Source organism: Gossypium raimondii, chromosome 13 (genome assembly GCF_025698545.1).
Source record: "Gossypium raimondii isolate GPD5lz chromosome 13, ASM2569854v1, whole genome shotgun sequence".
In the NCBI taxonomy this organism is placed as follows: domain Eukaryota; kingdom Viridiplantae; phylum Streptophyta; class Magnoliopsida; order Malvales; family Malvaceae; genus Gossypium; species Gossypium raimondii.
In genome coordinates, this window is record NC_068577.1 from 57,189,477 (window position 1) to 57,211,418 (window position 21,942).

General features: G+C 30.7%; 3 protein-coding genes across 4 annotated transcripts; 2 read left to right on the top strand and 1 right to left on the bottom strand.

Moving 5' to 3' along the window:
- Window positions 1-4,178: 4,178 nt before the first annotated feature.
- On the bottom strand, window positions 4,179-8,180 carry LOC105781215 (protein NRT1/ PTR FAMILY 7.1). Its single transcript, XM_052627170.1, has 6 exons — window positions 7,998-8,180; window positions 7,320-7,373; window positions 6,450-6,561; window positions 6,136-6,353; window positions 5,487-6,046; window positions 4,179-5,406 (listed from the first exon to the last, which is right to left on the bottom strand). Exons 1-6 carry the CDS (start codon window positions 8,178-8,180, stop codon window positions 4,542-4,544), a joined length of 1,992 nt encoding a protein of 663 aa, XP_052483130.1. The 3' UTR covers window positions 4,179-4,541.
- A 6,101-nt stretch (window positions 8,181-14,281) lies between these two features.
- Window positions 14,282-15,352, top strand: LOC105781732 (AP2/ERF and B3 domain-containing transcription factor At1g50680). The gene has a single exon (XM_012606240.2). It carries the CDS (start codon window positions 14,282-14,284, stop codon window positions 15,350-15,352), a length of 1,071 nt encoding a protein of 356 aa, XP_012461694.1.
- A 2,540-nt stretch (window positions 15,353-17,892) lies between these two features.
- On the top strand, window positions 17,893-21,263 carry LOC105784067 (enoyl-[acyl-carrier-protein] reductase [NADH], chloroplastic). Of its 2 annotated transcripts, none has more exons than XM_012609850.2 (13): window positions 17,893-18,024; window positions 18,909-19,214; window positions 19,287-19,396; window positions 19,479-19,534; window positions 19,608-19,692; window positions 19,787-19,834; window positions 19,965-20,039; window positions 20,111-20,222; window positions 20,315-20,366; window positions 20,440-20,491; window positions 20,590-20,647; window positions 20,717-20,815; window positions 20,893-21,263. In XM_012609850.2, exons 2-13 carry the CDS (start codon window positions 18,938-18,940, stop codon window positions 21,045-21,047), a joined length of 1,179 nt encoding a protein of 392 aa, XP_012465304.1. In that variant the 5' UTR covers window positions 17,893-18,024; window positions 18,909-18,937; the 3' UTR covers window positions 21,048-21,263. The 2 variants fall into 2 exon arrangements, with proteins under 2 accessions (XP_012465304.1, XP_012465305.1); XM_012609851.2 differs by having other exon boundaries at window positions 17,914-18,024; window positions 18,951-19,214.
- Window positions 21,264-21,942: the final 679 nt, after the last annotated feature.

The following is a 21,942-nucleotide window of genomic DNA, read 5'->3' on the forward strand; positions in this document are numbered from 1 at the left end:
TGGGATGATTAGATTGTGATAATCTCCGACTTCATCTTTCCATTGTTGGAATCAAAATGGACCAATCAGCTGAATTAAAGATTGATTATTTGATGGACTTGATTAATGATATATTATCAGAAATAGAATACATCGTTATGAAGTGATAAATAGCATAATAAGTTATGGATTCTTATTTAATTATCGTTGAACTGGTAATTTAATCATCTAAATCGATGATTTGATAATCGTTATTTCATTCTCTCTTCTTTCACCCCATAATTAGCTTGTTTACCATGATTACAGGATATGAATTACTATTTAGAATTGATAATATCCCATTGGATGGTAAAAATATAATGAAAATCGTTGTACTAAATATCAAATTGCATCTTACTTCTTTTACTCAAAAAATGGATAAATTAATCATTATACATTCGATCAAAGAGCAAATTGGTTATTTCTGTTAAAAATTTCATATATTTCTACTGTTAAAAATTGTCATAGCTAACACAGTAACCAACAGTGACATGTGGCGTGCCACATGTATATCGTGCGTGTAAGGATAAATTTTTAATAGTAGAAATGGATAATTTTTTTAACAAAATAACCAATTTACTCTTTGATCTAACGTATAGGACATCATAGTATTTCTAACCCATTGAATTTTTTGCAGAATTGCAAAGGAGAAAATTTAAGTTTCTACCTTAAATATAATACTTTTATTGAGAAAACAATAAACCTAAACAAAATTAATTTTAGTGTACCTTAAAACCAATGCAACAAATACCTTAATCATAAAAATAATAAATAAATTAACAGGGTTTTGGGCTTATATATGTATGTATATGACTTTGCAGGCTGTTGCATCATCCACTTGTTGCTTGGTCCCTCTTATTTTATGGAAAACTTATGTTCTTTCATTTTCAACCACTGTATCTTCAAATCAAATGAAAAGGAAATTGGGTTGGTGAATTATCGATTTTTAATTGAATTGATTCGATTGAATAAATAATTAAGAAATTTGTATAATAATTAAAAAATGTAAAAAATAATAATTGATTGTACTGATTTACGGATCATTCAATTTGATGTTTTTCTTCAGACTGATATTTCGATTGATTTTTGATCGGATTTTAAAAGCCATGTGAAAAAAATAATGCCCCACTATGATGTGATTACACTATCCCGTCTTTCCACGAATTTATAATAATTAATTACCATAAAAAATTGTTATGAAATGAGACAAAACTACAAAATAACAATAATGATATTATGGTATTGACTTGTATGGAGCAGTAATTAAAAATTTTATCAGACATCTGTTTAATACGTGTTCAAACCGTATAACCCTCATCTCTGACCCTCAATATTATATATAAAAGCCAATAGTAATATTATGATGAGACAAATCAAGACAAGCAAGAGTGGTTGATAGGTAATTTCAAGATTTGAGACATGTTTCGACAAGTGAGGAAGTTCAAAGCTGACATGAATATATGAGTTTATAGGTGATAAGGTATCTTTTATATGAGCCCAACAAAGGTAAACACATTTCAAGTTTGGAACATCAACTCAATTTGTGACTCATTTAGGGCCAGTTCTTCATTACTTTTAAAAAGTACTTTTGAGAATTGTTTTTAAAAATTTTAAGTGTTTGGCATTGCTGTTAAAAAGTGCTTTTGAAGAATAAAATGTTCATTTTAGACATGATATTATAAAGTAACAAATATGTATTTAAATAATGTTCAAATTAGTTAATATTATGATATTTTAGCAAAAATATAAAAAATTTATTATAACTTATTGTTAATATTTTAATATATAATACTAATTTTAAATATTTCTAAGTAATTAATATTAATTATTTATTAAATTTAATTAGAATATATAAACTATATTTAAATATTTAAATATAATAATTAAATATTTGTAATTAGATATTGACACAATTGTATTATTATAAAATTGTTTTTATTTTTAATTAATGCTTTTAACACATTTGTATTATTTTATTTTAAAATGTATTTGAATATATAACTCATATTATATGTAAACATAACATAGAAAACATAAACCTAACAAATTAAAATATTACATATATTTTGATTGAAGTTTTAAAAGGATAATATTTATATATCAAATATAAATATTAAAAATTTTACAATAGCATTTACAATTTAAAGTAAAATAATATATATATATATGAGAAAGCATTTTTCTCAATTATGTGACACAAAATGTCTGCTTTTTGACTGTGTAAAAAAGTAAAAGTGCAGTTTAGAAGCACTTTTTTACTGGAGAAGCAAAAAATTTCTGCTTTTTCATCTGCAGAAAAGCACTTTCTAGAAGCTAGAAATCTGACCCTAAATGAAGTGTGTTCTTCATTCCTTTTCACCCAAAAGCACTTTTATATATAAAAGTACTTTTCAACCGGCCAGAAGAACTGGCCCTTAATAATTTCCATCGTACATATTAGTATCGAAAGTTTCTAACATGTAATTAAATTGATGACTCTCATAGTGGTTCTATCTCATGTGATAGCATCGATCCTCCACTTGGTGTGTATAGAACGCTTAGAGTGACAATATCATGCAATTGATTTAAACCCAAGAATTTAAGTTTAATAGTGATATATTTAAGTGGGATACATGCTCGGATGCAATTAAAAATTATTAAATTAAATTAATTACAGTTATTATAATTTGGGTCTATAATTAGATGTTTGAACAATCCACTAAAATTCACAAGTATTTGATAATAAGTTGAAATTTTTTTTTGAACAATCTCATTATAAGTTTTGATCATATTAAATCTCTTCCCAACCCATTAATAGGAGGATAATGCACTTCAGCGCACTCGAACCCACGTCTTTTTGTATTGACAATAATATCTACACCAATCGAGTTAAGAGTCAATCGGGAATGAATTGAAGCATTGAAAACATTAATTATTACAAACACATTAACTGGCAAGCATTATCACACACATATATATATATATAGTTGAATAAGTTATTTAGAATGTCTTATACACTTTATGTTATCTTGAAAATGAAACGAAAGGCTCACCCTCTTATTTCTTTGCCTTTTGGTATTTAATATGTGAATGTCCAAGAGTGAGCTTTCATCTTCATAGTTTGGATGACCCCATTTCATAAAAGCGAATGCTGTATTGCCATGTGAGGTTCCACACTTACCAGGATGACGTGAACACAGGATGAGTCCAATTTTTTTAAAAAAAATCAAATTTAATTTATAAATTTATAAATTAATATAATAATAAAATTATTTTTTTATTTTTTAAAAATTTACAATTCTAATTTAAAATATTAAAATGTTCAAACGTGTGAATTTAAAAATTTAAAAACCCATCAACATGCCATCAATTCTAAAACTCAAAACTCATAAAATACTCAAAATATTTATATTTGTTTATATTTGAAAGAAAAATTTTGATAATCCATAAATTAATTTCACTAAACAAAATGAAATCAAAATTAGATATTATATTGGTAAAGTTTAAAAAATTAGCGAGTTTGTTGGTGAATTACAAGAGGAGGTAAAACTCTTACAGTAACGCAACTAGTGCAACTTAAACCCAAGTTCAAGCTACATATGGGGCGGTGAATACCCTGACCATCAGGTCAACACACAAGGCTTTAAAATTTATATTTAAATTAGATAATATATTGATAAAGTTTAAAAAATAAGAGTTAAAGATTTCTATCTTGCTTAATTGAAGTAGGGATGGCAACGGAGCGAGACGGAATGAATATTGTTAAATCCATCATCGCTCCATAGTTGGCACAGCCTGCTTCACCACTGGCCTTACTCCATTATGGATGTATAATCTTAAAAATCATTACTACCACATCCATATAATTTTCAATATTTTCAATATTTTTAATATTTTCAATATTTTTAAAGTCAATGAAACATTTAAATATAATTTTTCAAAAACAATATTTAAACATAAATTACAATTTTTATATAGATATTAGTACATTTTATTCTTTTAATAGTTTATATATATAAGGATAAAATGATAAATATTAATTATATTTATTATAAATTTTTTTGAGTTTATATTGAGTTTAAAGTTTAAGATTTATGATTTATGTTTGTAAGTGCATCGCAGAAAAAATTAATAAAATAACAAAAGAAATATTTACTATTTTATAATTATCATAATAGCTAATAAGAAAAAAGACAACAGCCATGACTCATCTAATTCCTAAATGTTGAAAATGGATGAAGATTATAGGATTAATTATACAATTGTCCCCACAATTGTACTATTTTTCCTATTTAGGTATTTAAAGTTTTTTATCAAAAGTAGTACTTAAACTATCAATTTCATCTTATTTTACCTCTAAAGTGTACAACATCTCGTAAGAATATGGCACATAGCACATTCTTAGTAGATGGTATTGTGTTTTAAGGTAAAACAAGATGAATTAATACTTCAGGTACTACCTTTGAACAAAAAAAAAACTTTTAAGTACCTCAGTGGAAAAAGTGATATAATTTGAGGGCCTATTTTGCATTTAAGCCAAAATTCTAAGACATTAAACTTGCAAGCACCTCCTTTTGTTGTTCTTCCAATTGAATTCCGTTCTCACTAGTGTCAAGGTTGATGCCATTGTACCATTTGGCACAATACACATAGATTATGAAATCCACCGCGGTTAAACCGGCGATAAGGAAGTAAAACCTGTCCAAATGGCCATCATTGAGGTCGTCGGGAATCCACCCGGGACCGCCATCTCGGGTTGTGACCTCCATAACTATGTTAATTAACAAGCTACTAACATAGTTGCCAAGTGACATTGATGCCATGCAAAGTGAGCTACCAAAGCTTTTAATACCATCAGGGGCTTGTCCATTAAAGAACTCTAATTGGCCAACATACATGAAAACTTCAGATGCACCAACTAAAACATATTGTGGAACTTGCCAAAATATGCTCAATGAACTTTTTTTCGAACCGGGAGACACGGATTTGAGCCGTTGTATCTCAGTGACACCGGCTGCAACCATGGCAATCATTCCAATGATGAGTCCGGTCCCCATTCGTTGCAGCTCGGTTAATCCTTTGGGGTTACCGGTTAATGATCGAGACACGGGCACAACTACGTGTCGGTAGACCCCGGTCCAAATGAGAACGCTGCAAATATCGAAAGCTGACATGCTTGCAGCCGGGATACGGAAGTTTTTAAGTTTGGAAGCCATTACATCACCTTGCTCGACGAAAAGGGATGCCATTTGGGTGAAAATGACGGAGTAAATTATCGTACAAAGCCAAATCGGTAACATTTTTAGGACGCATTTAGCTTCTTCGACTTGAGTTACAGTGCAAAGCTTCCATGGATTGTTCGGTCCACGCAGATCCATCGAGGTTATCGTAGCCGCCTTGTCGAGGAACCTACAAATCGATTCGATTTCGAGTAGTTTAAACTAAGGAACGTAAGTGTCTAATGATTGTTGTTAAATTGTTTTACTTACTTAAAATCGTTGCTATGGAGTATTTTTCGGCTCCCTTTGATTGCGGATTCAGTTCCTTCGACTTCGTACAAGGCATCAACGGTGGCAGGTGTGACGCCCCATTTCCGATATGCAGCGACGAATACTTGTGCAACGCGTGGCAACGGGTTTCCGCTTGCTTTTACGTACCTATATCTCGATGTCCCCGATAAATACAACAATAGTGCTATGATTGCTGCCCCAAAAGAAACCAAGAAGCCTAATGTCCATTTCCCTGAATCTTCATAGTAAACCAGTATAGTGTTTGAAAATAGAGAGCCTACATTAAGTGCAAAGTAAAAGGAACTAAAGAATGCGGCTTTCGATATAACTGCGTTCGGGTTTGAATCATCGAACTGGTCCGCTCCGAGCGTAGCCACGGTCGGTTGATGCCCACCATACCCGAGCGCTATAAGATATATCGATAAGTAAAACATAACGACACCAACTAATGACGGAGTGTTGCAAAGTTTCATCCCATCACCACAACCAGTAGGACTTATCAGAAAAAACCATGAAGCAAATGACAATAGCCCCAAACCCTGTAATCAACAACAATCCGATATCAATTTCGACCGACACGTTACAAGTGCATACATATAAACGAAGAACAACGGTGATTATCCGGTACCAGTACGAGTATGAGCTGAAAGATAGCACATGTCAAGTAACGACCCCAATACGAATCGCTAAGGAACGCTCCGATCAACGAGCATAAGTAAACCGTCCCGGTCCATTTGCTAACATTATTGGCCGCTACGGCGTTATCTTGGTCGAGTACCCTGGTTAAGAGCAGCACCAAGTTCACCCCTACCCCAAAGAAAGCTAATGTTGCTAGGCCTTGATTCACTGCAACCAAAAATCAAATAACTAAGCAAACATTTCATGTACCATACATACATGCATGCATGCATACATACATACATACATATAAATGAGATATACCTAGCAAGAGACTTGCTAATTTCCATCCTCCACATTTTTTCCTCTTTCCAGGTGAATGCTGATTTTCATTCCCAGATTCTATTTTTCCAAAGCTAATAATTTCTTCATCAGCCTGTCATTATCAATAATTAAATAAGATCAACAAATAAAATAATAATAATAATAAAATATTAAACCTCGAGTTTAGTCCAAAACATTGATGGGTTTTTGCATATTCAGTATCCAACATTTAATAAATTATTTTAATTTTAATTTACTAACCTTTTTTCAATCTCATCGGTAGAGTACTCAATATCATCCATTGATAATTTCTTCTGCAAAATATATATATTAATGAAACAGTAACAAAAATAACTTAAAATTGTTTATTATGAACTAAACCATGAAAATCATTTTTTTTAAACTTACTCAGAGTTAAATGAAAATAAGAATAAAAATTATTAGTATGATAACAAAGTGAAGAAAGGAAGAAGAAAATTATTAGTATGAGAACAAAGTGAAGAAAGGGTCCAATATATATAGAGAGGAGTGCATGCCACATTTTTAACTCATTTTATAAAATACGATGAAGTGGGATTGAATTTTCATTTGAAAGTGATATCCCATTATTAATATCAGAAAATATTTTGATAATCACTCTTAAATTTCACAATTGAATCCATGTATATATATATATATATGTACTTATTATTTTCATCACAAAGCATATAGAATAGTCATAAACTGTATATTCACATGGAAGAATTTGTATCCAAGCCATTTCTTATCTCTAAGAAAATACATATGAATTATGAAGAATATATATAAATGTATATATTTAAGAAAATATTGATGGGTTTTTGCCATATATTTTAATTTTAATTTGCTAACCTTCCTTTCAATCTCATCGGTAGAGGATTCAATATCAGCCATTGATAATTTCTTCTGTAAAATATATATATTAATGAAGTAGTAACAAAAACAACTTAAAAGGGTTGATTGGCATAAGCATTGTTGCCAATGTAGAAAGATATGAGTTCGAGTGTGTTGAAGCACATAAAAAGACTAGATATGATTAGAACCTCATACCTATTTTAGGGTTTATGTTCGTAATTGTTACTCCCCATAATATAATCTCAAAAAATTGCATTTCTACTTAATTTCTATTTCAAAATAATTAAAATAGTAAAAAAACTTCAATGTTTTAATTTTAAATATTATTAAATTTTATTTTTAATATTTTAATGAAAATATTTCCTTATTATCCTTTTATTAATAAATATGAATAAATACTTGTTTTTTATTCAAAATAAATATTTCTAACAAAAAATTCTCTATTAGTGTACAGAAGGTATAGAATATAAAATTTAAAATGCTATCTAAAAATTCAATTAATAAAATTTAAGAAAAACATTTTTGCAAGAGAAAAGAAAATCTATTCTTTTGTAATAAATTGACATAAATATTTTTTCTACAAAAAAGATTTTATATTTATAGTAAATAATCTTCACCCATACCCTTAAACTCGGATTGAATTACTAATTTTCAAGAAAGCCATCGTTTTCCCACCTCTAGGTTCGCCCCTGCTAAAGTGACTACTAACCTTTTACGAAACTTAGCAACCGACAAGGCAACGTCTTGTAGAACTATCAAAGACTCCGGCGACGGCGAAGAACCGGTGTCGAGGGCGGAGAAAGGGAGAGTAGTACTCCGTGAAGTAAAAAATAATGATCCGGTGAAGCCTATTGTCATTTATGGGGATTACAAACAGATGAGAGGACTAATAAGCTCACAATTACAAATTGTTATGGACTAATTTTCAAACTCTTGATTTTCTTGCACAAAGAAACCGTGCAATATGCACTTGGTATTTGCTTTTGCGATGAAAAGAGTAGGGGTTTGGGGGTTTGAATGTTAAAAAGAGACGATTCTGTTGAAATGTAACAAAATTTTCCTAAAATTACTGAGCCCTCCCCTCTCTAATGTTTACTATTTCACATTTTTCTTCTTAGTCCCTTGGGTAATTCTACAAGTCAAATTAGTACTTTTTTACATTGTTGTAATTTTGATAAGTATGAAAATTAGGGTTTTATCAAACTAAATATGGGATAAATATCACGCTTGTTGACACCATTTTTTTGGATGAAAACGGGGCCGACTTGGATTTTGAAAATAAAAAAAAGGGGAGTCGCCACCAATCCTTTTTAATGAGGTGTGATTGGATCACCTCGAAAAGTGGTTGTTTTTAATAAACAGTTTGATTTTATTAAAACAACGATTTTAGTCCACAAAATTCAAAAAACGGGTTCGGGAGTCGGTTACGTACGAGGAAGGATTAGCACCCTCGTAACGCCCAAAATTGGTACCTAGTTGATTAGTTAATGTCTTAACGTCAAAAATCGAAAACTTTGAAGAATTTTAAAAATACGATCCTTGTATTAAAATGTTGAAAATTTTGAGGGAAAGAAGCACATTTCATGTTAATCGAGAAAAATGCATCATATCCAGTAAGTTAGGACACAATGTCTCGAATTCCCAATGCGCGAATGAATGCCGAAAATTTAAAAGATATTTAGCTATCTCGAATTTAAAAAAAGGGATCACGACCAGTAAGTTAGGACACGATCTTTTTTTATTTTCGAGATCATTTAAAACTTAAATTTGAAAATATTCGTACATTTAGATTTATTGTGAAAGTCGGAACCCAGTAAGTTAGGGTACGACTTTCTCAAATCTAAACACGAAATTTTATTTATTTTAAAATCTTAAAACGCAATGTTAATATGGGTAACAAAACAATAATAAATACGACGACGTAAACATAACACGAATAACCACAACAAATTGATAAATAAATAAATAAAAGATGACAAAATAATTGTACATGAAATAATAGATAACTAGGGCTAATATTTCATAAAATAATGATGAACAACAAATATAAGACATAGCAATAATAACAACACAAAGATAAATAAAATTTGTAAAAGTAAAACCTATGTATGTATGTATGTATATATATATATTCTAAAATATGTATGTATATACAAAATCAAAAGGTATATGGGGATGCGTATACATATGGAAAATCAAATATGAAACTATGCAACTACGTATATAGATTAAAGTAGATAAAAAGTATTTATATATTAAATAAATTATAAAGAAAAAGGTATACGTGTATGTATATTTAAGCTATCATATAATAATATGATAAGTAGCAATAATATAAGTAATAATAATAATAATAATAATAATAACAATAATAGTAATAATAATAGTAATAATAAATAATAAAAGATGATAATACATTAAAATAATGAATAAAATAATAAAAATGCTAAAAAGGGGACTAAATCGAAATAAAAGTAAACAATACGGGGCAAAATCAAAATATAAAAAAAAGGAGGGATTGATTTGAATGTGCGAATAACATAGAGGGGCTGGAAGGGAAAATTGCCCTTCTCCCAAAAACGCACAGCTTCATTGAGGACCAAATCGAGAGAAAAATGAAATTTTGTGGCAAAATTGAAAAATAAAAAACAAAATAGGACCCAATCGTAAACAGCCTCAAAAGCGGAAGGACCAGGGGCAAAAATAACCCCTTTTATCCAGAAACACGCGGATCCTTGGTGGTTCGGGTCGGGTCGGTCCGATCCACATCAAAACGACGTCGTTTTGAGGCTTTCTGAAACAAGCCAAAACGGTGCCGTTTCTAGGTGCTATAAAAATCAATTTTTTACCAAAAAACTTCATTTTTCACTTCTCTTAAAAAAAACAACTAAAATCCTCTCAAACACCTTCCCCTTTAGTCTATAACCCCGACCGATGGCCACCGTGCCGGATTTCGGTCGCCGGCGTCGGCGTCGTTGCGCACGGTGGCCGGCGAAGGCAAAAAAGTCTTATTTTTTAGATCTCCACCCCCTGAGTCCGGATCTAGCCTCAAAACAACCGAAAATAAAGGGGAAAAGGCCGTTATGCCTCTCTTCAATCGGTTCCGTCACCGGAGAAGGAGTCTCCGATGGCGAGAAGACGGAACGACTCCCGGTGAGTTCCTTTTTCCCTTTTCTTTTTGTTTTCGTATATGAAATAGAAAATAAATAAAAATAGGAGTAAATAACCTAAGTAAATATCTAAATAGAAAATAGATCTTCTTGAAAGTGTTGTATTTTATTGCCCTTTTTTTGTAAAAAAGGAAAAAGCCCCGATTACAATGATAAAAAAAAACCCCATTACAGTGATGAAACCCCATTTACATTGTTCGATTCTTGGGCTTATAAAGCCGAAATACAAAATTATTTTCTTCTTTTTTCATTTGTTTTTTTGTCTATTTCTTCTGCTTGTTGTTGTTGTTTTCGTCTTTCTTTGTCTGCAGGTACATGGCGAAGTTCACGGCTTTTTGTCGTTTTGGTGCAAGGTCGGCGACAGAAGGGGCAGCACATGGGGCGTGGTGCGCGCTGAAGGCGCACATGGGTAGCAAGATACGGCGCACTAGGGTTTCTAGGTTTCTGATTTTTGCTGAAACTAGTTAAGGTTTTGGGCTTATTGGGCCCTGGGTCATGGGTTTGTAATTTGGGTTGTAATTTTGGGCCCTGGCATAAATTGGGTCTTACAACGCTTATGCATGAACTTTAGTCCAATGTGCAATTTGATACATGAAATTTGATTTGGTACAATTATACACGTGAAGCTTGAATTGTGGTTATGTGTATAGAAGAAACTTTGATTTTAACTCACTTGTGGTTTATATAATTTTTAAAATTTTCAAGTGTTGATGTGATATAATCTCAGAGTGTCATGTCATCATATTTTAGTGAAATACTAAGGCTCCGTTTGTTTCAACGTAAAAGCTTTTACGGAAAATATTTTTAGCCTTTTCCAATGTTTGTTTCATGTAAAATAGGATGATCAACGTAAAATTACCCCATTTTTTCCTTAAAATGTCTTACCAAACTTTTTTTCGTAAGACATTTTCTAAATTGATAAGGCTTTGTTCACTATAACACCCACATACTCAACCCAAACATCGAGTCAAAGCACCGGGATATTACATATTCTCTACTGCATTCTTCACTTATCAAATATTTTCTTATAAACTTTCATAACTTTTCAATTTAATCTCTTTTTGTCATAAAAGTTCAATATTCACTAATTAATCATATTAAATCAATTTTATTTCTTGTTACACTTTAATCACATAATTTATCTCAATATCATGTTTCACATATTAAATTTCTATGTATTTCACTTGTATTATTTTATCCACATATTTTCTCAAGTTTAACAATTTAGTCCTTGTTATCATAAAATTTCCATATTTTTCCACAATTTCACTCTTACAATACTTTATGCATATTTCATCATCTAATAACACATTCATTAAACTTTTATTATAATTTCCTTATTCACATATTAAATTGTTTCACACTTTAACTTTTATACATTTTCAATTTAGTCCTTATTGTCATGTAATCTATTTTTCACCATATAAGCACTTTAATCAAATAATTCATTATAATATCTTATTTCACATAACAAATTTTCATGCATATCACTTCTCTTGTTTCAATTATAAATTTCACAAAGTTTACAATTTAATCCTTAACATCATAAAGATTCATTATTTACTATAATTTCACCTTAACGTCACTTTGTAATCAATTCACTACTTCATTTAAACTATTTATCATAAATCTCAAATGTATGTTTGTTTCATTGAAAACAACTTTATGAAATATTTTTAGGAAATCTGTCAAACAACAAAAAATATGTTACACAGATTCATCCAAATACCAGAAAATATTAGTTTTTCTAGAAGCCATTTTCAATGAAACAAACATAACCTAAGTCTAAAGATAAAATTGGGAAAAGTTGCCAAGTTTCGGGACTAATGTGGGCCAAAAAAATAGGATCAAATTGAGAAAATTACACAAGTACAGGGACTAAATATCAATTTATCCAAAAATACCAACATAGGTTTTTTGGGTAAAGTACAAAAATAGTCACTTTTGTTTGAAATGTTATGTTTTAGCCACTTACGTTATTGTTTTGTTACGAAATTGTCAGTCTATCGTTAAGCTTCGTTACCTCCCTAACAGCGGTCCTACGTGGTAGTCCAAATGGGTTTTAAATGCCAACTTGGATGTACTATGTGGCAGTCCAAATTAAATTTATTTAATTAAAAATCTATTTTCATCCCAGTAATTGGACATCCAAGTTGGCATTTAAAATCCATTTGGATTGCCACGTAGGACAGCCGTTAGGGAGGTAATGAAGTTTAACAATACAGTGACCACTTCGTAACAAAACGATAACGTAAGTAACTAAAACATAACATTTCAAATATATATGACTAAAATATAATTTGTGGCAAACAAAAGTGACTATTTGTACAGTTTACACTAGATTTTTTTTTGTTATACTTGAATAGTATGGCTTACCACAACAATTTCCAAGCAAACTCAAAACCAATCATCATTAACAAAAAGATTAACAAAGCGAAGGAAAATCCAAACTTATTTTTCACTTAATTTGTATAAATCCAAATTCAATAATAAATGAAATGTCAAATCTCTAAACCCATTAATCTCGGTAACAAAACATGCCGATAAATCAAAGATTAAGCAATTACACTTTCTTTTAACTAATATTTTCTCGAGAAAATAATTTAAAGAAAGAAAATATATATATTAGGAAATATTTTGATTTTGTTAGTGGGATTATTGCCTTTGGTGTTGATGGTGTCAAATTTATTTTAATCCCATTTTGGGGACAAATTAAAGATTAAAATGACAAAGAAATAAAGAAAAAAAACAAATATAGTCGTCGTCCAAATTCATGTGTCCATTTAAGGAGGATTTTTTAAAACAAATTTAGGTCTAATTCCAAATTTCATCCATTTACTTTACAGTAGTTGAGAAACCGGTCCTCTATTTTAATTTTGTTAGAATTTGATTCTTATACTTTAGAAGTTAGTCCAATGGGAAAACATTATTAAACCTTGTTGTTAAATCCATATTCAGTAATCAATAAATTAATTTTCATAAAGTATAAGGACTGAATTTTAATAAATAAAAGTAAATAAATTATTTTTTTATTTTTTTATGAAGTGGAGAGATGCAACTCATAATAAACATTGAAATTTGAATCCAACCCTATAAAATAATTATACGACGAAGTTAAATAAATTTCGGATTCTTACAAACTAAAATAAAATAACAAAGTTGAAACATAAATACCTTAAATTAACTCTTGAAACCTGATTATTACAAACAACTGAAACAAAGACATATGTATTTTTGTATCAAAGCAAACAACATCATCACACACACTGAACTGAAAATTGATCATTTTAATTAAACATGAAAACTAATTTGAGAGGCTAAGTATAAAATTTTAAGTTGAACAAAATCTTATTATCTAAATTAAGACTAAAATTGAAAAAATAAATCAAAACTCAATCACTCAAAAACAGTTTGTTGCTAACTTACTTAAGTAATTTTGTTTTATAACCTAAATATTTTCACTGGAAAATCATTTTTCCTGTAAATTTTAAGTTAATTATTTGGTTGTCGATGGTTACCTAATTGAGTTTTTTTTTAATTTTTATTTATTTATAATTTGTATTACACCATCTTCATCTTTCAAATTTAAACCTACCATTTTCAATATCTTTGATTTCCCACATTTTCTCCCTCATTTTCTCCTGGATTTTTTGAATAAATCCATACATATATATATATAATCTCTTACATTTTATATTTTATATTAAATCCCCAGTTTCCCTGTTTATCAACTTTGCCTGCTTTTTATTTTTTTTTGTGCGTGTGTGTGTGTTTTAAGAATCGTCTCTAATGGTGGAAGATGATTCAAGCACTGTTTTAAACACAAAACTGACTGTTTTAGCAGCAGAAACATCGGATTCCGGCAACAGCGGTTACAAATTCCGGCCCGGAAAACGTTCCCGGTACGACCAGATTGGTTCCTTACCAAAGTTCAAAGGTGTTGTCCCACAACAAAATGGTCATTGGGGTGCACAAATATACGCCAACCATCAACGTATATGGCTCGGTACATTCAAGTCTGAAAGCGAAGCTGCCATGGCATACGACAGCGCCGCCGTTAAACTCCGAAGCGGCGATTCTCACCGGAATTTCCCTTGGACCGAACAAAACATCCAAGAACCTGATTTTCAAAGCCTTTATTCAACTGAAGATGTTCTTAATATGATCAGAGATGGTTCGTATCAAGCCAAATTTGAAGACTTCGTCAAAATTTTATCAAAAAGAGATGGGAAATTAAATACAAGCAACAACGTAAACAAGAAACTTGTTCATGGTGATAAACAATTTCCATGCATGCAATTGTTTCAAAAAGAATTAACACCTAGTGATGTAGGTAAGCTTAACAGGTTAGTAATCCCAAAAAAATACGCCGTTAAATACTTCCCTCACATCTGTGAAACCGACCGACAAGTTTCCGCCGCCGGTGGCGGCGTTGAAGACATTGAGCTTGTTTTTTACGACAAGTTAATGGTGACATGGAAGTTTCGTTACTGTTACTGGAAGAGTAGCCAAAGCTTTGTTTTTACAAGGGGGTGGAGCAGGTTTGTGAAAGAGAAGAAGCTTAATGAAAAGGATACTGTTACTTTTTATTCATGCGAATGCTCCGGTGAGGATCAAAATGGGAAGAGTTTTTTTCTCATTGATGTGAATTATAATGGTGAAAATGGGTTGGGATCGTCAGCGGCGGCGTTGGAGGAGGAGGACCGTCGTGATGATGATTTGGCGGTGGGGTTAGAGTTCAATTCGGGGTCGACGACCAAGGGTTATAGTAATAAAGCTATTGAAGGATTTGAAAATGGTGGACGTAATGTAAAGCAGAAAAGTGTTACCCTTTTTGGAGTACAAATTAATTTACTTTAATTTTCTAAATTTATAATTTAGTCCTTATGTTTTTAACTTTTCGAATTTAATATATATATAAGTCTCTGACAATGTATATTTTAGTATAGGTTTTTTTTGGGTTAAGTTATGAATTACGGTTTAAGAAATTAACGAAAATTTGAAGGAATGTATATATATATATATATATATATATATATATATATATATATATATATATATATATATATTAATTTTAGTTACTTTTAAAAAAATTCTGTTCGATTAACGATTAAAGGATTATACAGTTCGATTAATTCGGTTAATGCTAGTTCGATTCGATTAATAACTGAACCAAACACCTCTAGTGACGACACCGGACTCTCCACCGTCCATATTTGTTGTTACCTCCACTTATCCTATTGTAGAAGAAATCCATGATAACATAGCATAGTACCAAGATCCTCCTTGCCAAAAACCTCACTCTAAGAGAGAGGAAAACAATCAAATCAACTTATTCAAGCCTAGAGACGGCTCAAGACGTCCCACAACGAACGACTCAATGCTTCTACCACCAGCATATAATCAATATTTTAACAATTCAATTGTCATATTTTATGTTTTATTCATGCAAGTAATACGTGTCAAATTTTGAGTAAATTAAAAATGTTTAACTAATTATTTTATGTAAAAAAAATTCATTCATTAAATATTTAGTAATAAAGATAATTTTTTTAATTAATATGTTAAAGATACCAGATTAATTTAAATATTTACATACATAATAAGAATTAAAAATTAATTATACAAAAAAATTAATGAAAGTTTGAAATTATATTATGAATCTCTCCCCATAAATTAATATTTTAAACTAAATTAATCAAATCTCGACTCACACATTTAAATAGTACGATTTAAATTTTGTAATCCCTTTACAATATTATTATTGAAAAAATGTTCCTTTTAATTTTAATATTTTAATTATAATTTTGAATTAATATTACCAAATTAATTATATTTTGAAAGTTAAAATACTAACTCAAATTTAACTTAACACAAGGAGAAATTATTTTATGGACCCTTCAATCATTTTTTTCATGTCATTGACACATAATTTTGGTAATTTTTTACCTTAAATTTCAAATCTTGAATTTTGAATATTGGATCCCAAACCCCAAACTTTATACCTCGAACCCTAAACCTCGAAAAAATTGTTTTATTTTATACAAAAAAGTTGACTGAACTGCTAAAATTTTAATGGCAGTGATATGGTAGCATGCATGGCAATATATTATGCATCATTATTACTAACATGAATACATTTTTTTAAAATTTTCTAATGATTTTTATTAATTTTTAAAATTTTATGTAGTACACATGAACAACATCTTTGAAATTTTCATTCTTCAATAGACTTTTTCTAAAAGAAGCAAATTAAATAAAATTTTAAAGTTAAAAGTTAAAGTGATCTAAAGAAAAATAGGACCAAAATAAAAAAAAGTGAATATTAAGGACTAAATTTATCATTTTTCAAACTTTTATATGTTTTTTATTCATCTTTTTTATCAAAAGTTTGTTAACAATTGATGCCGTAATTTAGGTGACACACAATATATATGTTTTCAGCACTATTATCGGAATAAAAATATATATTTCTTAAATAATTATATTTTATAAAAATATAATTCAATAAAGTAGAAAAATAAATATATTCTTTTTAAAAATGGTAGCACCCTTTTATATAATTTAAAAAACACACACACAAATATCTTAATTTTATATTCATCAAAATAATTTGGTTAAATATTTTCTAATTTATATTTTAGTATTATAAAATGGATATAATGTAATGTATGCTTCGGTTTCGAACTTTAAAATACTACAATATAATCATTAATGTGATCAATTTATCATGTTATGATCATCGAGTCGTTAATTATAGTTAATGGTATTTTTTTTCCTTCTTTTTCACGTTAACTTTAAAAATAAGTTAAAATATGCTCCAAGTTCATGTATTTTTCAGATATTTTATTTCAAGGAACTTAGTCTATCTATTTTTGGATTTAAAATACAAGTTCAATTGTTAACATCGTTAAAATTCTTACATTTCAATTTCTTTTTGTTACATGGTTATTAAGTGAATATTCTTTTATTTCAAAATGTCACACTAGCAAATTTAACAAAATAATTTTAAAGGTGTTAATAAATTGTACCTAAATTTTGAAATATAAAAAGTATAGGGATTAAATTCATTAAAATAACAGTAAAGTGAATAAATTCTAAATGTATAAATAATAAAAGATTTGGAGCACATTTTAACCTAAAAATAATATTGTTAACGGCCACGTCGAATTGTCATTACACCCTGAACTACAATTAACGACTCAATGACTATAGTGCAATAAATCGATAACGTTAATGATCATATAATAATTTTTTAACGTTCAATGATCAAAATGTAATTTAAACCATATATAAGTGACTAAACTTACAATTTATCCAAAATAAAGAATTTAAAGTAAAAAAAAAAATGGCTGTTATGGTTAGTTACCATATTTTCTTGCTCTCTTTCTCAGTTAAAAAAAGAAATTGTAATAAATAAAAGAAATGCAAAAGGCAAAGCTTAAGTGAAAGAGCTAACAACAAGAAGTATTTTAGGTTATAAACGGTTCATTTTCAGATTACACTTTCAACAAAACAAAATCCTCTCACAGGTAAATTATCTCTTTCTCTGTTCATACGTTCCAGCATTTTTGCTGCTGTATATCTAAAATGGGTACTCAAATTCTGAAAATTTCCATGTCTTTTATATATGGGTTCCTTTGTTTTCTGGGAAATATGTCAAAGTTTTTATTTTCAGAATGTGTGTGTTTCTTAGAGATACAAAGTGGGGAATTTTGGGTTTTTTTGCTAAGGTAAAAAGATGGAATCTTTAACTGGTTATTTTCAGCTTAATTTGTATTTTTGAGGGTTTTTCTTTTGCATTTAAAGAAAAAAAACTGGTTTAGCTAATTTGGTTTAATTTATACATGTATGAATGAGTGAAAATTTTGAGTTTAGTTGATTAGTAATTCTACAAATATGAAAAAGTTATACTCTTAAAAGCACAATGTGTTCCAATTATGCATGCTCTCTATGTGCTTGTTTTTATGCTATGTAGCTTCCAATATATATGGAAACCCGTGTGAGGTAAATACTCGTATCCGACACTTACACAAGAGGCTTGAGGGTAAACATACTATGGAGGCAGGAGTCAAATTGCATTTTGTTTCTTTACTCAAAACATGAGCAAATCAATTCATCAAATTAGTCCTGTAAAAAAAACTCCATCCATTTCTATTGTCAAAAGTGAGTCGTTGTACATTAGTATGAGGTACACCTTCAATCATGTCAGTTTTTACTAGTAGAAATGGATGAAATTTTTACGGAAATGACCATTTTGCTCTTTAATCTAACGTATAGGGACTAATTTGCCCATATTTTTAGTAGAGGGGGCAAAATGCAACCTGATTCTTAGTACAAGGGCCTTCATGGTACTTATACTGAGTTCTAAGTAACATAGGTTTTATGTTATTCATTTTGTTTTTCAAATTTTCAGATTGTGCTGCTTAATATCATATTTTAACAATGGCTGCAACAGTAGCTTCCAGCCTACAAATAATGGCAGCAAGACCCTGTCTTTCATTTTCTCCTGGGGTTGTTAAAGCAGGTGCTGCCATTCTATGTTCGAATCCCAAAACGGTGTTGTGGCCGAAGCTAACAAATTCGTGCAATATATCATCTTTAAACCCTTTCCGACACGGTTTCAGATCATCCACAGTAAAGTTTATCAAGGTTGTAACGAAAGCAATGTCTGAATCTAATGAAAATAGGCCTGTTTCCGGGTTGCCAATTGACTTGAAAGGTTCGCTTTATGTACCGTAATACTTCCTCTTGTATCATTATATTATATAAGTTTTATGGCTGCTTTCGACAGGTAAGAGGGCATTTATTGCCGGTGTAGCCGATGACAATGGATATGGCTGGGCAATAGCAAAATCTCTTGCTGCTTCAGGCGCTGAAATACTAGTCGGAACATGGGTGCCTGTAAGTAAACTAGGCCTTATCTAAGCTTTTTGTTGGTCCTGATAAACACGGCAGCATGTTGACAATAGAGTTCTCCTTGTAGGCTTTGAACATATTCGAAACCAGCTTGCGACGGGGAAAGTTCAATGAATCACGCTTGTATGAGCTGTTTATAACTTATATGCCATAATATCATCGATATTTCATGAATTAATGGAAGTTGATATTTCAGATTGCCGGATGGCTCTTTAATGGAGATTACCAAAGTATATCCTCTAGATGCAGTCTTTGACAACCTCGATGATGTACCCGAAGATGTAATGGATATATGTTTACGGTTTCTCTAGAGATTTTATGTGCTGACAAGTTCATATATCTTCGCAAACTTAAAATCGTGGTTGCTTCGTGCAGATTAAAACGAATAAGCGTTATGCCGGATCCTCAAAGTGGACCGTTCAGGTATGTACGAACGTACCTTCTAGAACTTCACCTTCAGAACTTTTCGAGCCTAAAAGTTTAGGTCACAGGTAAATTTTCATGGCAGTCAGTGCATTCGTGATTTTTGTGTTATGTTCTGTATGTGTTGTAGGAAGTTGCTGAATCCGTTAAACAGGATTTCGGAAGCATTGACATTCTCGTGCATTCACTAGCCAATGGCCCCGAGGTAAAGGAGGTTTGAGGTTCAGTCGCTAACAGTTTCAGCTATGTTCATAACGAGCAATTATTCATTAACAGGTCAGCAAACCTCTTTTGGAGACATCCCGGAAAGGATACCTTGCGGCTTTATCTGCTTCAAGTTACTCCTATGTTTCCTTACTCAAACATTTTCTCCCCTTAATGAATCCAGGCATGTCCTTTTTTTTATCTCGGTTTATCATTTTGTTCACTGCACCTGCTTAATTCTTGTAGTGTTTCTGAAATAAGCTATTGCTGATGCAGGAGGTTCTTCAATTTCTCTTACGTACATTGCTTCTGAGCGAATAATTCCAGGGTAGGTTTTTCCGTGTTTCATTGGCTTACTATTCCGAAAACAAAGTCAAGTCTCAAATAGCGTCATAATGCAGATATGGCGGAGGTATGAGTTCTGCTAAAGCAGCTCTCGAAAGTGACACAAGAGTGAGTTCTAATTTGTTTTCGACTCGTCTACGTATGAACTTGATCACATAGTCGGTTTCCCGAGTCTGGCATGTTTATTTTCCCTCATTAAATTTCAGGTACTTGCTTTCGAAGCAGGAAGAAAACATAAAATCCGGGTCAACGCAATATCCGCTGGTAAGAACAACTCAGTCTTGCACTTAATATTTTCTGGTTAATCCATAAATTTATGCTTCTAGCAAACAGGCCCTCTAAGAAGTCGTGCTGCGAAAGCAATTGGATTTATTGACATGATGATCGAATACTCGAAGGCCAATGCACCTCTCCAAAAAGAACTATCTGCAGGTGATTCGACGGAACTAACTGAGATTTTAATTTAATTAACCATATGGTTAATAAACTAATGATAAATGATGAAACAGATGAAGTGGGGAATACTGCTGCTTTCTTGGCATCTCCATTGGCTTCGGCTATCACGGGTGCCGTCATATATGTTGATAACGGTTTGAATGCAATGGGTATCGGAGTTGACAGTTGCATATTTAAAGACCTCAACATTCCGAGCGACAAGCACTAGAATCGGGTACAGCAAGGTCGAGACCCGAAATTCAATGCCGTATGTTTAGTATCGATGTTTAATCTCCATTGCCCGGCCTCTTTAAACTTTTCTGTTTTTGGTAGATTGAGTTTTGTCACAATAGGTTTCAGCAAAATTGTGGATGAACAATTTCAATTAATGGATGGATTTGGTGGGGTGTTAAGAGTTAAACAGCCCTTTCATTGTTTCATTTAATACTTTTTTGTATTTTATTTAATATTCTTTTTAAAATTTTAGGTGATGCATGATGTAATTTTATATTGTTCTGTCATCGCACATTAACGAAATCTAATATCTTAGTATAAGAACAAAATCTAATTTTAACACCTAAGCTGATGTGATAGTTAAAAATTAATTTGAAATTTAGATATGATTTAAAAAATTATGCGTAATTATTCCGAACAATTTTTTTACCAAGAGGTACTCATTAAAATAAAAATATGCCGAATGAGTCTATAACTAAATTGGTACCATTAATGCAACAAGTCAAAAACGATATTCACTAGTATGGTATTGACTTAATTTTTATTGCAACACTCTTAAGCTAGTATTATGTTCGGATTTAAGGGTCTAGGGTTATGGGTAGCTTTGAGAATCGGAAAAATTAAATAAAAGGGAAAACCACCCCCAATGTTTCTAAGTTTTTTGTAAGTTTATGTTTAGATAACTTAACTTCAAAAAGTTACAAAATAATCACTGAATTATTCAAAAATTTTCTTTTGAGTCAATAAACTATTCGAAAGTTTTTATTTAAGTCACTGGGCTGTTAAGCTTTTTTTAAACAGTTCGGGTAGCAAGCTCCAAGCGACGGTTCGATGATCAATACCCATCAATAAATAGAAAAACATACCTTAGGTCGAAGTAGATATGATGG

Excerpts from the sequence above, each read along its gene's own strand:
- LOC105784067 (XM_012609850.2), top strand. The coding sequence starts at position 18,938 with ATGGCTGCAACAGTAGCTTCCAGCCTACAAATAATGGCAGCAAGACCC. Across the intron at positions 19,535-19,607 it reads AAGTTCAATGAATCACGCTT|ATTGCCGGATGGCTCTTTAA; the intron begins GTATGAGCTGTT and ends TTGATATTTCAG. Across the intron at positions 20,492-20,589 it reads CTCTCGAAAGTGACACAAGA|GTACTTGCTTTCGAAGCAGG; the intron begins GTGAGTTCTAAT and ends ATTAAATTTCAG.
- LOC105781215 (XM_052627170.1), bottom strand. The coding sequence starts at position 8,180 with ATGACAATAGGCTTCACCGGATCATTATTTTTTACTTCACGGAGTACT. Across the intron at positions 6,562-7,319 it reads CCGATGAGATTGAAAGGAAG|GCTGATGAAGAAATTATTAG; the intron begins GTTAGCAAATTA and ends TGATAATGACAG. Across the intron at positions 6,047-6,135 it reads TTCAGCTCATACTCGTACTG|GGTTTGGGGCTATTGTCATT; the intron begins GTACCGGATAAT and ends TGTTGATTACAG.
- LOC105781732 (XM_012606240.2), top strand. The coding sequence starts at position 14,282 with ATGGTGGAAGATGATTCAAGCACTGTTTTAAACACAAAACTGACTGTT.